We start from the raw sequence: 14,394 nt of genomic DNA, 5'->3' as shown, positions 1-14,394 counted from the left end.
GGCAGCCAAGAGTGACCAGGCCTGTTGACAGAACAGGCAAGGGACAGGGTGCTCACAGTAAGAAGCCACCTAGCGGCTGAATGGGGTCCCCCAAAAGATTTGCCCATGTCCTTATCCCTGGAGCCAGTGCATGTGACTTATTTGGAAGAAAGATCTTTACAGACGTCATCCAGTTGAAGCTTTTGAGAAGAGATCGTCCTGGATTATTTCCGCAGGTCCTAAATCCAACGGCAAGTGGGGCCGAGGGAGGTTCGATCACACACGGGACCACGGGAGGATGGAGGCAGAGGTCGGGCTGGTGTGGACACCCGCTCAGGAGTGCCAGCAGCCACCAGGAGAGGGGAGAGGCAGGGAAGGGGCTCTCCCCTAGCCCTGTGGAGGGAGCACAGTCTGCCGACACCTTGATCGAAGCCTTTGGGCCACCAGAGCTGTGAGACAATAGATTTCTGTTATGTGCCCCGTGTCAGCTTGTGGTCCTTCGTTAGAGCAGACCCAGGAAATGAATGCAGCCTCCCAGAGGATGTGGGAGTGGCCAAGCGGCAGAGCCGGGACCTCCGCTCCTCCGGTGACGTGTTCTTCCTCCACCCCCGCCCCAGCCCCAGCTCACAGGGCCCCCTCATGCAGTCAGGCACTGTGAGTCCCTTCCTTGCACCTGCACCTTCCAAACTCAGGCCAGAGATATTTTTATGTATAATCGAAGCAGGGGAATGGATGGATTAATGGGAAGGGGTCTTGTAGGATGAGTAGGAGTTTGCCAAGCAAATACAAAGAAGAAGGGAAAGATATTACTGGCCAAGAGAAGAGCATGAAGCAAAAGCCAAGTGAAACGTGCCTTCAGGTGAACACCATAAACAGCCACCTGCGGACCCCAGAGGGGGCTTCTCTCTTCAGAGCCAGAAATTCAGCACATTTGGAAAAGTATTCACAGAAGATTGGAAAGAAAATGGCAGAAGGCGGTTATGCAAATGTGGTGGATGGGATGGAATTGTGCCTGTTTGCTTAGGGTCAGAGGAGGGTCAGGCCAGGAAGGGAGGGTATTGGGATGGGGGGTAGGATCTCCACCCCTGAAAGCAAGGTGGGGCTGTCTGCAGATCAGGGACCTCCCTGTGGCCCCAGCTCGGAGCCCTGCCTCCCTCCGAGGCTTGGGGCTCCCGTATTCAGGATTTGTCAAATGCCGAGTGCTTGGCAATGAGCATTCTAGTTCCCGTTTTCAGTACGGATGGGTAGCTCGTGGGACTCTGGTCCTCTCAGGAGCATGCCCCCCTACCCCTAGGCTCTGATGATTTCTCCTATGAAGAGGCCACTTGCTGTTTAATCACTTGGCAGCTGGGGGACCCGGAGACTCCCTCCCACACCCCCGAGCTGCTCCCACCCTGATGATTCTACTCTTTGTCCTGCTGATATCCCCAAGGATCAGGTAGGGCCCAGTGAAAAACAGGCCTGCGGGATTCTGGAAACTGGTCCAGAGTGTGAATTGCGTTCGTGATGAGTCAGCCCCCTGGTGGCCGCTGTCGCCCCCTGCGCAGGCACCATAAATCAGCGGAGGCCATCCTTGTCTCATGGCTCATGGGCCGCTGCTGGCCACCCGTTCCCATGACTCAGCAGGTACCTGGAGAGCTTGTGCTGGGTCTCTGATTGACCGGCCGGCAAGGGCAGTGCTGATGGCCTCCGTTCCTTCCGCCAGAATGGAGGAGCAGCGGAAAACGTTTCTGGCCCAGTTCACCGTGCACCACCGGGTCCGCCTGGATGCTTGGAAGCAGAAGGCAAAGGCTGTGGATCATCTGGAAGCCCAGCTCGAGGCCCAGCTTCAGGTGGGAGTTTTGGCAAAGTGCTTGCCCAATGTGGGTGGGGTGGGCCACGAGGAACGGAGCAGCACAACGCCACTCTCGTGACCACAGGGCAGCAAAGACACCTCGGCCCTGGCTCAGTGAGGTTGTCTCTGGCCATGGGCTTGACCGTGAGCCCTGGGGCCGGCAGGAGTCTTCACCCCAGTGCGGCCATGGTGAGATGACAGTAGAGGCGGGGAACGCTTACTAACTGAGGGTCTGTCACTGAACCGAGGGCCGTACACACGCCCTCTGATGTCACCCTCTGACAGCCAAGGTTGGGGTCGCTGGTGTATTCCGGTTACAGATGGGGACACTGAGACCTTGGTCACCATCTAGCATCCCACAGTTAATAAGTCACGGCAGCCATGCTTGTGTTAACCCACAGTCTTGGCAGCCAAGAACTCAGAGCCCAGAGCTGAGCAGAAGGGAGTTAGATCTCGACTCTGCTGCTCCACCTCTGTGGCCCTCATGAAGTCTCCACCTCAACGTTCTCATCTGTAGAATGGGGTCCCCTGCTGGTGTGAGTGAGGATGGACAGTTCTCCAGCAGGAGCTAGAAAACGCTGGCTCCCTCCCTCCCCTAGGTCTGCACCCCTCTGGGGTGCTGCTGGGGGTACTGTGTGCTCCCAGGGCCACAGTCCCTTCAGCCTCGTTGTGGTGGAGAGGAGGGACCGGGCAGAGGGACCCCTGGCTGACCCTCCCTCCTTGTGTTCAGGAAGCTGAGCAGAGCTTCATCTCTGAGCTGGCGGCCTTGGCCCGGGTGCCCCTTCCCCAAAGCAGACTGTCGCCAAGTAAGCGTGGACTATCAGGTAAGTCCTAGAAGGCAGTGCCCCAGGCAGGAGCCTCTCAGGGCTGCGGATGGGATTCCAGTCCCGTGTCCGCCACTAATACTCTGCGTGGCTTCTGTGCCCTCGTCTGTAAATGAGCAGGCTCAGGGCAGCACTGGGGCCCCCTGGGAATAATTAACACCCCACTAATTATCTGGCAGCAGCTTCAGTGACCTCACAGGTGGTGTAGCCTGCTAACGGGATAGGGATGGGGAGCTGTTGAAGGACACAGGGGTCTGCTGACCTGTGTTGTGCTCTCGGGGTCTTACTGCTTGTGTGATAGAAACACAGGGAGACTGACAGCCCTGGGTTTGAACCCCAGCTCTGCCACTGAATGGCTGTCTGGCCTTGAGAAAGCGCCTCACACCCCGGGCCTCAGTTTTCCCACAAGTTAAGTGGGTGCAATCGTGGAAAGCACAGAATGTATACTTGGCCTGAGTTGGAGTCCCATGCTGGGGGTCACGGTGCCAAAGTCCGGGTTTCTGTGTCTTCTGCAGAGAAGCCTGTAAGGACGAGAAAGAAGAAGCCCCTACCCCGGGAGAAAGGGGACCCAGGGGGGCCCACTGACGATGACCCTGCCTTGGGGAGCCACCCCTCGGGATCGCTCAGGTACAGCGGGGACCCCGGCGTGCTGCCCGTGGGTGCTTACTGACCACCCAAAGTCCGGGCAGAGAAATCTGCACCTTCCTCAGAGGTGTTGGCCAGAGGCTCCCAAACACGACAGACAATGGTGAGAGGTGTTAATACTCCTGTCACAGCTGCCATCCGTGTCCTTTGTAGCTGGTTTGCCCATGACCTAGCTCCATGTCCCACAAGCATGCAGCCTAAATGACCGGGCAGTTCTCCCCCCGCCAACCCAACCTTCGGTAGGCCCCCACCATTACAGATGCCCTGGGATTTCCAGTCGGATAAATGTGTCCTGGGCACCTAGTCATCAGAGCAGGGGTGTCCCTTTCCCTGTGGTCCTCAGATGACCCCCCCCACACACACACATCAAACAGAGGCAAACTGGGAGCTTTGTTTTTCTCCCAACAACCCCAGTCAAAGGGAAAGTGGTTTAGATCGCCTGTCACTGCCTTTCCCTCTGATCACATTGGAGAAGTGCTTGCCTCTAGACAGATCTGGAATCAGAGTTCTGACCCCTGCTTTGCGTTCATGTTTCCAGCAGCAAAAGGCTGAACCTGCAAGAAAATGAAGCTGGTGATGGCGAGAGCCCCAAGAGACTGCTGAGGGAAAGAAGCAACTTGTAGTTGGCGGCAGTCAGGGCTGAAGCCAAGAAGCCGGCCTGGACACTACTGCCAGCCCCAGCCGGGTGAGGCAGTGAGGGCCACTGGAGGGATGGGGTCCCCCTCTGCCTCCCAGGATCGCTGCGAGGGGGCTGGACAGAGACCGATGGACAGCGCCCGACAAGGCCTCCTTGACCAGGGCGGACCCTCCTGCCTGTGGAATTAGAAACCCATGTGGGACACCTGTCTGCCGTTTTCTCTTTCTGGCTTCGAGATGTGGCTTCCTTCCTCAGGGACCTCTTCCTCCTTCACTGTCTGAACCACCCCCCCATGGTGTCCTGCTGTCCTCCGAGCGCGACCACCCAGTGTGAGGCAGCCTTACTCCAGCCCCAGGGCGCCCCTGCTCCCCAGGTGCTCCCAGGTGTTTTGCTGGGTGTGCAGGGGTCTCTGGGAGTGCTGGGGTCATCTGGCCAGAAGCCTTTTCTCCACCATTTCTGTCACCTCATTCTGTCTGTTCCATGAGATGTGTCCTATGTGCCATGTCCCACACACTTGGCTACAGTGTTCTTATCTGGACCCATTCCTGGGTTTGGGTCAGCTAGTAGCTAATGCCAGTCACTTTGGGGCTAAGTCTCAGGGTCCCAGGACCCTGACAGAGACTGTAGAATCCCTGGCCTGTGGACCTACGTCACCAGCTCTGGGGACCCGAGGCCCCACAGAAACATCCTGATGCCTGTGCGGGTCTTCTGGGGGCAGCCCCGCTCAGCCCTTGGACATTCCCGGGGAGGAAGGAGACCCCATTTCCGCGGGGGTCTCTGCTGCTCCCAAAGCTTCCAGACCAGCCCTATTGAAACAACTCCCAGGAGAGGCCTTTCCCACCTGGAAAGAAAATCACTCTTTTCATTGAAATCGGGGATTCTCAACCTTGGCACTCTGGACATTTTGGGTGATATAATTCTTCGTTTGGGGGTAGGGGCTGTTCTGTGCATAGTGGGATAATTTGTGGCATCCCTGGCCCCCCAGATTCTAGCACTGCCCAGTCGTGGGATCCAGACATGTCTCCAGGGACATGGCCAGATGTTCCCTGGGAGGCATCACCCCTAACCTGAGTCAAAGTGTGCCACCACCTGGGAAGTCCGGACAGAGTGGGCCCTGGGAGCCCCTGTCCTGGCGATCTCCTGGGCCATTTGTGGCCTGACTTTTTATTTCTTAAAATCTCAGTTAGACTCTCTCAGTCAGGAAAGAGTGGCTCTGGGACGGAAACCACCCGTCGTGCTTACCTGGCTTGTTAAGGATGCTTCCTATCAGAGCATCGGGTCCACGGGTCTGCCCATAGGCTCCCTCTTGTGGCTGAATAAAGCATTTCATTATTCTGCCGAGTCTGTGAACAAGCTGTGGTTCCCTTCTTGCAGTATTCTGGGAAGGTGGTTGATCTAGAGACCACTTTTGTCACGTGGGTCCTTCACACAGAGGCATTCTGGAGTTGGGGGTGTGTGATCTGGTGACTTGAATTTGGTAAATGCAGACCCCCCCCCCCCGCAGCCCCGTCCTCTTGGAAGGATCAAAGGCAGCTCAGCTTCTGTAGATCTTGCGGGAAAATTGTTTTGTTTCCTGTGTGTAGCATCCTCCGCCTGAGCGATGGTGTCGCACTCCGGTGCTGCTGGGCCCTTCTTCGGGCCTGCTGTATAGCTGTTGCACTTGGCACAGCTTGGGGCGCAGAACTCGGTGGACACTGGACTGTTCCTGTTCTCATCACAGTAGAGACGGAGCCTTCCAGCCTCCAAGCAGGGGCACAGAGGTGCCTCCCATAATGCACCTGCTGTCCACATCAGAATAAAACGTGGACACCAGAAGCCATGGGACTGGCTGGCGCAGGCTCTGGCATGCCTGAGGCAGGGTTCACAAACCCAGCACACGCAGTGCAGAGGAGACGGAGGACCCATCGCCACTGATCTGCAACCCTTCCTATCCCAGTGAGTAGTATGGGTGAGAGGTTGGTGGGGAGGTCAACACTGGTGACCTGGAAGGGGATGGTGGGTAAGTTAGTGGATTCTTCCCTCCACACACACCTTCCATCTGACCTGAACTCAGCAAGGCGGAAGGCCGGGGCTCTTCAGGGACCTCTCTGGCCAGCCTGGTGTCTGTCCTGCCCCTACCTCTAGGGCTGATCTAGACAGGACAACAGGAGACGCCTAACTGCTCCAACCTTTGCCTCCTGCTCTGCCCTGCCTCCTCTGACTGGCCCACATATCCCAAGACCCAAAGCTGACTGGTGCACACTTCAGCAGCATTCTTTGCTCAAAGGAGAAAAAGCAAAATCTTTAACAAAGACCACAAGGCCTGGCAAGGTCTGATCTCAGCCACAGCCCTGCTGATGCCCCACCCTCACTCAGCCTGTCTCTTCTTGTGGCCTCACACCTGTCCTCCCCCACGTGCCACTGGGCCTTTGCACAGGATGTTTGTGCTGCCGGCCTGGAACAGCCCTACACCCTGCCCCTCATCTCTGCCTCACAAGCCTGTAAACATCATTCACATCTCAATGGCAAGACTCACATCAAGCACCTTCCCTACAACCCCTAGACAAGATCAGGCCCTCCCCTTGGGCTTTTAGCCTAACAGAGGAAAAATAAACATGGCTTTATTTACCATCCACATTTGGAACCAGCTGAGACATAGAGATGTTGGGGAGATCTGTACATGGATCTTGATGGAGCCACTTTGGAGGGCTGTGACTGGTCCTGTGGCCGTGAAGTCTCGCTCCTCCATTCCTACCTAGCCACACACATAGCCCCAGACACAAGCCTCCCCCGTGGGGACAACTGGAAGCACCACAAGAACAGAGAAACAGGGATACCAGATATGGGGTGAGAGTGCTGGAATGTGTACATTTTGGGAAGAAGAGCTTAATAAAAATCAAATGAAACTACAAAGGGATAAGAGCGAATCAGTATTCAGAATGAGGGAGGAGAGGAGAATGATTTATTTTTTTAAAGCCTACAGAATTCCACATAAAAAATCACAAATCCAAAACAAATAGTTTTCTAAATCAGTGGATTGCCTCATTCACCTCTATAATACCTCAATCTAGTATTTCTCCACTCGAAATTCGACACATCTGGCAGCCAGGAGATGTTCTGTGGACCAGCCTCTGGCTCGGTGCTCCTCTGTCCCTCCCCCTCGGGCCACACACTTCTGGCGACAGGTGCCACGGGACTTGCGTACTCTGAGTCCTGATACAGGAGAGGTAGCACAGGGCTGGCTGTTTGTGCTGGGCTGGCCAGCACACAGAAACATCTCAGTGAACCCCTGTCCACCTGCCCTGACCTGACCCTGGAAATGCCCATGGCCTCCCCAGTGACACCTGATACTCGGGGACGTAGGCGGGGAAGAAAATCGTGTCTTAACCGGCTGCAGCTCACAATGTACACAGGAACAAGGGCTCTGTGGACATAGCACTAAGCCCACCCCCAGGCCTGGGGAGGGGTCTGTGCAGACGTCATTGACTTCATGGTAAACCACGTCCAAGGTCAGTCATATCCTTGGAGAGAGGAAAGGACACCCCTCGGCACACTCAGTTCCCTCTTCTCAGACTGAGCAAGCAGGTGCGGTTCCTGGGGAAGAAGGAATGAGAAAGGCCAGGAGAGGCCCGCACCTCTGCCGGAGCGCAGATGCCCCTCCCTCGGCGCAGACACCAGGAGTGGGAGATAAGCATCTGTTTCCCTTCCTGGCAGCAAAGGGCAGGTGCAGTTAGATGTTTGGGGTAATAATTTCATACCTGACCTTCCCCCAGAAAGCATTCCCCCTTGCGTTCCCCTGATGAGCACAATGTTTGGTATAAAATAGTCCTCCACGGTCACGTGGTGGGAGGAAGAAGGAAGAAAGAGTGGATGGGGAAGAAACCTTCAGGGTGGCAAAAGTCCTTTTGGTTCAAAAACACTCTTCTTGCTCCTCTGCTCCAGAAATTGATGTCACTGGAGAGAAACTCCAGGCCAATAACACTGGGGCCAGAGTACATTAGGCAGTGTAGAGGATAGTGAAAAATGGATGGGGGAGACTTTAGCTGTTCTGTCTCACCTTTTAGAGTCAATATGCAATACAGGTGCAAAAATAGACCAGCCAATGCAGAGGGGTCAGGCCAGCCCTCACTGGGACACCAGAGCCCACTTAAACTTAATCAGCTACAAGCTCGCTAGCTTTGCAGTGGTAGTTTGAAGCTGGCTACAGGGGAAATCAGCAAACTCTGCAAACTGGGGCTCCCAGCCCAGCCCAGCCCAGCCTTGTGTTTAGTATTTGTTTTGCAGGGTACCTTGGGATCCCTGGATCAGAAGACCTCTGCACTTTAGCCACCTGATTTATAATAAAGCCAACACTGCAGCCTAATGGGAGGGAAGAATGGTCTTTTCAGTAAATGGTGTGGGGTCATTTAGATATTATATGGGAAAAAGTAAGTCTTGAGGCTTCCCTTTCCTTATACACAAAGATTAGTGAAAGATGGATCAAATACCCCAACGTGGCAAGATACAGCACGTTTTTTGGGAGGAGACTTAGGAGAATTGTGGATAGCAGAATAATTCCCTTACAGCAAAGATGTCCACATCTTAATTCCCGGAACCTAGGACTAGGTTAGGCCTGTGACATGATAAAGGGGAATCACGGGTGTGGGTAGATGGATGAGAGAATGGATAAGTTTCCCCTTAAGCTTTTCAAGAAACACCCCCTACCTCTTCCTACCATCTCAGGACCCAAAAGAGAAGCATGTGCCTTGTAAGGAATGTGGTAGCACAGGCTCCAAAACTTAAGGCTTGTCTGTCTTGCACCGCCAGGACCTGGGACTGTGACTCTTGGGGGTGCTGGGGAACCTCATGTGTGGCAGTGGGACAGTTATGCAGAGGGACAGTACCCCCACCAGGATGTGGAGCTTAGAGAATGTTAAGGCTGCTTTAGCTTGTACCCCCGGATGGGTTAGGGGGTGATGCAGGAGAGGAAATGCTTTCCAGAGAGTGGGGTAACTCACCACTACCAACGTTACTCTTCTGGAAGTTTCTGTGTTGCCCTTTAATAGTATGAATAGGCCACAACCAAACATCAAAAGACCTTATTCTTTACTCTTAAACTTTCCCTTTATTTAGCCTTGTTTCAGTAAAGTCCATGACAGACCATGAGCCAACACCATGTTGGACCTTAACTAAGGTGTCTTAACCCAGCCAGGCAGGAGGAGAACACACTAAAGCCTTTAAGTAGATGTACTTAGCTGTGCTGCCTTGGATGATTATAAAACTTAGCAGTGAGGAGAAAGGAGCCTTGGACTTTGGGCCAAACTTCATGGGTCCTGGATTCAAATCCTGCATCAGCCGCTTCCTCACTGTGTGATCTTGGACAAGTCACTAAAGTCTCCAGGACTCCTCTGAAAAAGGGGCATAGTAGTAGAGCCCACCTCACAGAGCACCTGACATGTAGCCAGTGCCACACAGGTGCTGCCTGCATGATCACCATCACCATCATTATCATCACCACCACCATCATCATCTACCATCTCCATCCTGTTACCATCATTGTCACTGGCACCACCATCATCACCACAATCACCATCACCATCACCGTCATCACCACCACCATCATCATCCACCATCACCACCAAGATCATCATCATCACCATTGCCATCAGCACCCATCATCACCATCACTATCATCATCATCATAATTCTCATCATCATCACCACTATCACCACCACCTTCAAGGTCATCATCATCATCACCATTGCCACCATCATCATCAACCACCACCATCACCACCATCACCACCATCAGCACTATCAGCACCATCAGCACCATCAGCACTATCAGCACCATCAGCACTATCAGCACCACCATCATTACTACCATCACCACCATCACCACTATAACTACTACTAGTGGCAAAATGAGATAAGCAACTTTGCCTGAGTTTTGACTCCTCAGAATATGTATCTGCTCATGGAACCAAAGGGAAGAAATGTGTTGCTTAAAGGTTGGAGCTCCCAGTCGGAGGCAGACTGTAAGCTATAAGAAAAGAGCACCCCAAGGATGGGCCAGGCAGGAGGGAATAGACATGGGCTTTCAAACCACGCAGCAGAAGTCACCTGTCTCCTGCTTTTCCCGCCATGACCTCAGGGTCTAAGGTCAACACTCCACATCTTGTGACTGGCTCCCTCCCCTTCCTCCTCTGCTTTCCCCAGCGTCCACCAAGAATGAGTCCTGGGAAGCAACCGCCACACACCAGTCATCACAAGGAGGAGTGCTGGGCTTTTGCACCTAACCGAGCAGCCACACTTCAAAGAAAACACGCTAGTCGGGCCAGCAGGCTGTTTATTGTCTTTATTTTTTCACAAGCTTTGAATTCAGAAATAAGAGCCACGATAAGTCAGTTGTTAAGTAAAAATGGGGGTGATTACAAAGGAAAACTTTGTACAAAACTTTAAAAATCTGACTGCCCCATCAACCACCTCGAAGGGACCAGGAGCGGGGCCACGGGGAGCAGCCCTCGCCCCATCGTTGTCAGCCCTGATGGGGGCGGGGAGACCCCTTTCTGAGTGTGAACCTGGCTAGGCCTGAAGTCGGAGTTGGCTGGAAGGACACACACAGACCAGAAGACGGCATGGCGAGTCACAAGTGCCACGGAGACCAGGGTTTCTGACACAGGACGTGGATGGTGTTTCTCTGCACACACTGGAAGGCTCCCCTGCCTCTCTGAGAATTCACAGAAGGTTCTCGAGGCGGGTGGGGGTGGGGAGGAGTGGGGCAGGCGGACTTGGGGTGGGGACAATGAGTAAACATCTTTGCGTGGAGAGTTCTGGAATCACCCCTGAGGGCTCGAGGTCTCGGCATTGGGTCTACGTGGGTCCTCGGCGATGTCCCATCAGACGCGCTCACAGACTGCACACATAATTTAGTAACATGCATCAACTATCCTAGAACAGCTACAAGGGGGCAAAAGGAACCACCCAGAGATTCATGGAGCCCGTGGAGTCAGAAGTGGGAGGGACAGTACAAGACGCTGCTAGAACCTGTGTTCACTAAGGAGGGAAATGGAGACCCATGCTCTGAAGTGGAGTCAGCATGAACACACGACCGTGGGGCAAGGAGTTTCCAAGCAAACACACCACACTAGTACCACTTCTTCCTAAACAAGAGAGGAAAGAACATCATTCAATTTTCCCCCCATCAGTACCAAATAAAACTGCGGGTTTCCCAAACCCTGACAGGGAAAGGAATGGACAGTATTCCTAGAACGCTTCACGCTGGAGCTCAGCCATCCGCCCATCGGCCTTCAGCCCAGACTGGTGATGTTGGAGCGGCCACCAGGGGGCGCGACGATGCGGTGGCCGGTGCGCCGGGGGTTGTTGTCGTCGATCTGGGCACCTGAAAGAGACGAATTTAAAAATGGAGCTTCCCTATGACCCTGCAATTCAACTACTGGGTATTTAATCCAAAGATACAGATGTAGTAAAAAGAAGGGCCATCTGTACCCCAATGTTCATAGCAGCAATGGCCACGGTCACCAAACTGTGGAAAGAGCCAAGATGCCCTTCAGCAGATGAATGGATGAAGAAGATGTGGTCCATATATACGATGGAGTATTATCCCTCCATCAGAAAGGTTGAAGACCCAACCTTTGTATCAACATGGACGGGACTGGAAGAGATTATGCAGAGTGAAATAAGTCAAGTAGAGAGGGTCAATTATCTTATGGTTTCACTTACTTGTGGAGCATAAGAAATAACATGGAGGACATTAAGAGAAGGAAAGGAAAAGTGAGTTGGGGGAAATCGGAGGGGGAGACAAAGCATGAAAGACTGTGGACTCTGAGAAACAAACTGAAGGTTTTAGAGGGGCAGGGTGGGGGATGGGTGAGCCTGTTGGTAGATACTAAGGAGGGCATGTATGGCATGGAGCACTGGGTGTGGTGCATAAACAATGAATCTTGGAACGCTGAAAAGTAAGAAAAGAAACAAAGAGAGCCAGTCACCACTGACAGGTTCCACAGGCTACTCATGAGGGAGGCTGAGCCCTCGTCCCAATACGCCCTCCAAGCCTCTCCACACTGTGGGGTTCAGTCCAGGTTCACCTCTGCAAAGGCTCCCCAACACCCATGGGGTTCACTGCTCTCTCCTCTCTGTGCCCCCCTCAGGCCCTGAGGTGACCCTCTTGCAACCCTGAGCACCCTGCACTATTTCTCGCCTGGTGTCATGTTCTTGAACCACGTGGGCAAGCACCTATTGAGTGCTTACTGTGTGCAGGCACAAGCCTGGTGCTTTAATATGTGTGTTTGAGTTTAGGGTAGACAGCAGTCTTATGAAGGGGGAAGTGTTTACTCCAAATGTATGGACAAGGAATTGGAAGCTCAGGTCATGCACTTTGTGGGGGCAATGCTGGAGGGCAGGCCAGCCAGAATTCCAGTCCCAACTGGTTTGTCTCCACAGCTCGGGCTCCTACAGGAGTTAGAACAACACACAGCAGTGCCCGAGGCTCCAAAGGTGTTTTTTGCACAGTATGCATAGCCGTGCACGTGTGGATGTGCACGTATGAGTGCGTGTGTGCATGCATGAGAACTACTTGAATCTGGATTTACCCACCTTGTTTGCAACGGCCACATCTGCATGGGGGAGGGGCATCATATTTTTTGTTTTCAGTTTGCCAAAACAACCATTTGTTCCAACCTTATACATTCTCTGGCCGTTAAAGATGTAAAGTTCCAGCATCAAGCGCAGTGCCTGTGCTCAGCAGATATGGATTCGGTGCGTAAGCAGTGACTGATGGACAAAGCCAGAAGGACGGATGGCATGAGAGGGAACTGGAGTCCAGTCCAGAGACAGGTTCCAGGACAGATCGTGTCTGGAATCTGGGGGACTTGGAATTGGACCCACCTTCCCTTGGCCTTCACTTCCTTTTCTGTAAAGTGAGAGGAGCAGAGACGAAGTACCCTCCATCCCCGCCATGTCTGATCTCTAAAAGTCACTATGGGTGTAGCGTGGCAAGCTCCCTTGGTAGACACTGTGTCTTCCTGGTAAGCCAGGAACTTCTTCAAGTCCAAGAACCAGAGATCAGGCTTAGTGCTCAATCCCCGTTTCCCTCATGATCCCCTCCACCTTGGTTACCTGAGCACTACTCTGATAGCACCTGTTGGTCACAAGAACCCTAGGGCACTCAATCAGCTGCATCTCTAGAAAGTGACATTAAGCAGGTATTGAAAAGCCACTTATGAAGTCATTCCTGATGTCAGAAAGTCCCTATGGTGCTGGTAGCAAATGAAGTCACCTGCTAACCTGCTGGGAGGCAGGCTGGGGCAGCGCAGTGGGTCTGGATCCAGTGAGCGCCGAGCTGGGGCATGGGCTGGTGGGCCAGCCCTTCCCGCAGACTGTTCATTTCATTGTTTCTCCAGTTCTAAAGGGGCAGAGTTCCCCCCACCATACCTAATAACAATCAAGAGTTGTGACTGGAGGAGAGGTCCAGTCTGCAAACTCCACGTTTCTTCACCCTCATGGCTTGTCCTGGCTCTGTGTCTAATCCCCGTTGTGCTGACTGAACATCCCATGAAATACGTGAGTGGTGTTTTGGGTCCATTGGTGGAAAACATACTAGTTCTTTTTAAAGACTTGAATCACACTCATCGTGTGAGAAACTCTTGCACTAAGGCTTGTGAGAAGTAAGATAAGTTGAAATGGGGATCCCACCACCACCACTTATATCTCCCACTGTCTAATCTCTGAGACGGACACTCCCCCGGATGGAGGGCAAGTTGTCACCCCACAATTTAAATGGCTATTCATTTCTCTCTCTGCTTCCCCATTCTCATTTGCCAAACATATTAGCTTCTCTGTTTAAATGGTTTTCATTCCTACTAGATCTGAGTCTACAAATGAGGGGCCACTGACAAATCTTGGCCACTACTTGTTTTTGTACAGTCCATGGGCTAAGAATAGTTTTTTACATAGTTTTTTTACACTTTTCAATGGTTGCCTTTGAAATGACTACTTAATATAATACCCTAACTTTTACGTCTTAGCTCACAAAACCTAGACCATTTACCCTCCAGTCCTTTAAGACAATATTTGCTGACCTGCCGGAGCAGACTGGGGGCTGCCCAGCTGTGTCTTATCCATCGCCATATTCCTAGAACATAGGCCAGCATAGAAACACGCTAAAACCTCAAATACTCCCGTGGACAAAATTTCGGGGGAACAAAATTCCCATTCAATTCCAGCGTGTGCATGTGTGCCCTCATGTGGCGAACTGTTGAAACTGCAGCATCCTAGGGTCCGAGAGACCAGGTTCGGCTTCCGGCGGAAGGCACGCTTAAGGATGAGCTCAAGGTCAATTTTTGTGCAGACTTCATCACCAGGGTTAGGTGTCTCTGTGTAGTCCCTGTGGAGCCCCTCTGCTTTCTGACTTACCCCCGCCCGTTTGGGCACTCCCAGGAGGGGAGGAGATGGGGCTCCCCACCTGTTCCTTGCTTTCTCCTCTGTAGCCCAAGGGG

The 14,394-nt window shown here is 53.0% G+C and overlaps 2 protein-coding genes across 3 annotated transcripts in view; one reads left to right on the top strand and one right to left on the bottom strand.

Annotated features, from left to right (window-relative positions):
* EVC (EvC ciliary complex subunit 1) overlaps positions 1 to 5,260 on the top strand; it is a 62,449-nt gene extending 57,189 nt beyond the window's left edge. Inside the window, exons 18-21 of the mRNA XM_059380635.1 lie at positions 1,685 to 1,811; positions 2,544 to 2,637; positions 3,153 to 3,264; positions 3,821 to 5,260. Of these exons, the coding sequence (XP_059236618.1) occupies positions 1,685 to 1,811; positions 2,544 to 2,637; positions 3,153 to 3,264; positions 3,821 to 3,905 (418 nt within the window). The 3' untranslated portion in view covers positions 3,906 to 5,260. The remainder of the gene's footprint in view (positions 1 to 1,684; positions 1,812 to 2,543; positions 2,638 to 3,152; positions 3,265 to 3,820) is intronic.
* A 4,960-nt stretch (positions 5,261 to 10,220) lies between these two features.
* Positions 10,221 to 14,394, bottom strand: part of CRMP1 (collapsin response mediator protein 1) — a 72,612-nt gene continuing 68,438 nt past the window's right edge. For both annotated transcript variants that reach the window (XM_059380607.1, XM_059380615.1), the window contains exon 14: positions 10,221 to 11,279. In XM_059380607.1, the coding sequence (XP_059236590.1) occupies positions 11,188 to 11,279 (92 nt within the window). In that variant the 3' untranslated portion in view covers positions 10,221 to 11,187. The remainder of the gene's footprint in view (positions 11,280 to 14,394) is intronic.

Source organism: Mustela nigripes, chromosome 1 (assembly GCF_022355385.1).
Source record: "Mustela nigripes isolate SB6536 chromosome 1, MUSNIG.SB6536, whole genome shotgun sequence".
Classification (NCBI taxonomy): Eukaryota; Metazoa; Chordata; class Mammalia; order Carnivora; family Mustelidae; genus Mustela; species Mustela nigripes.
This window is presented reverse-complemented; position numbering and strand designations above follow the sequence as displayed.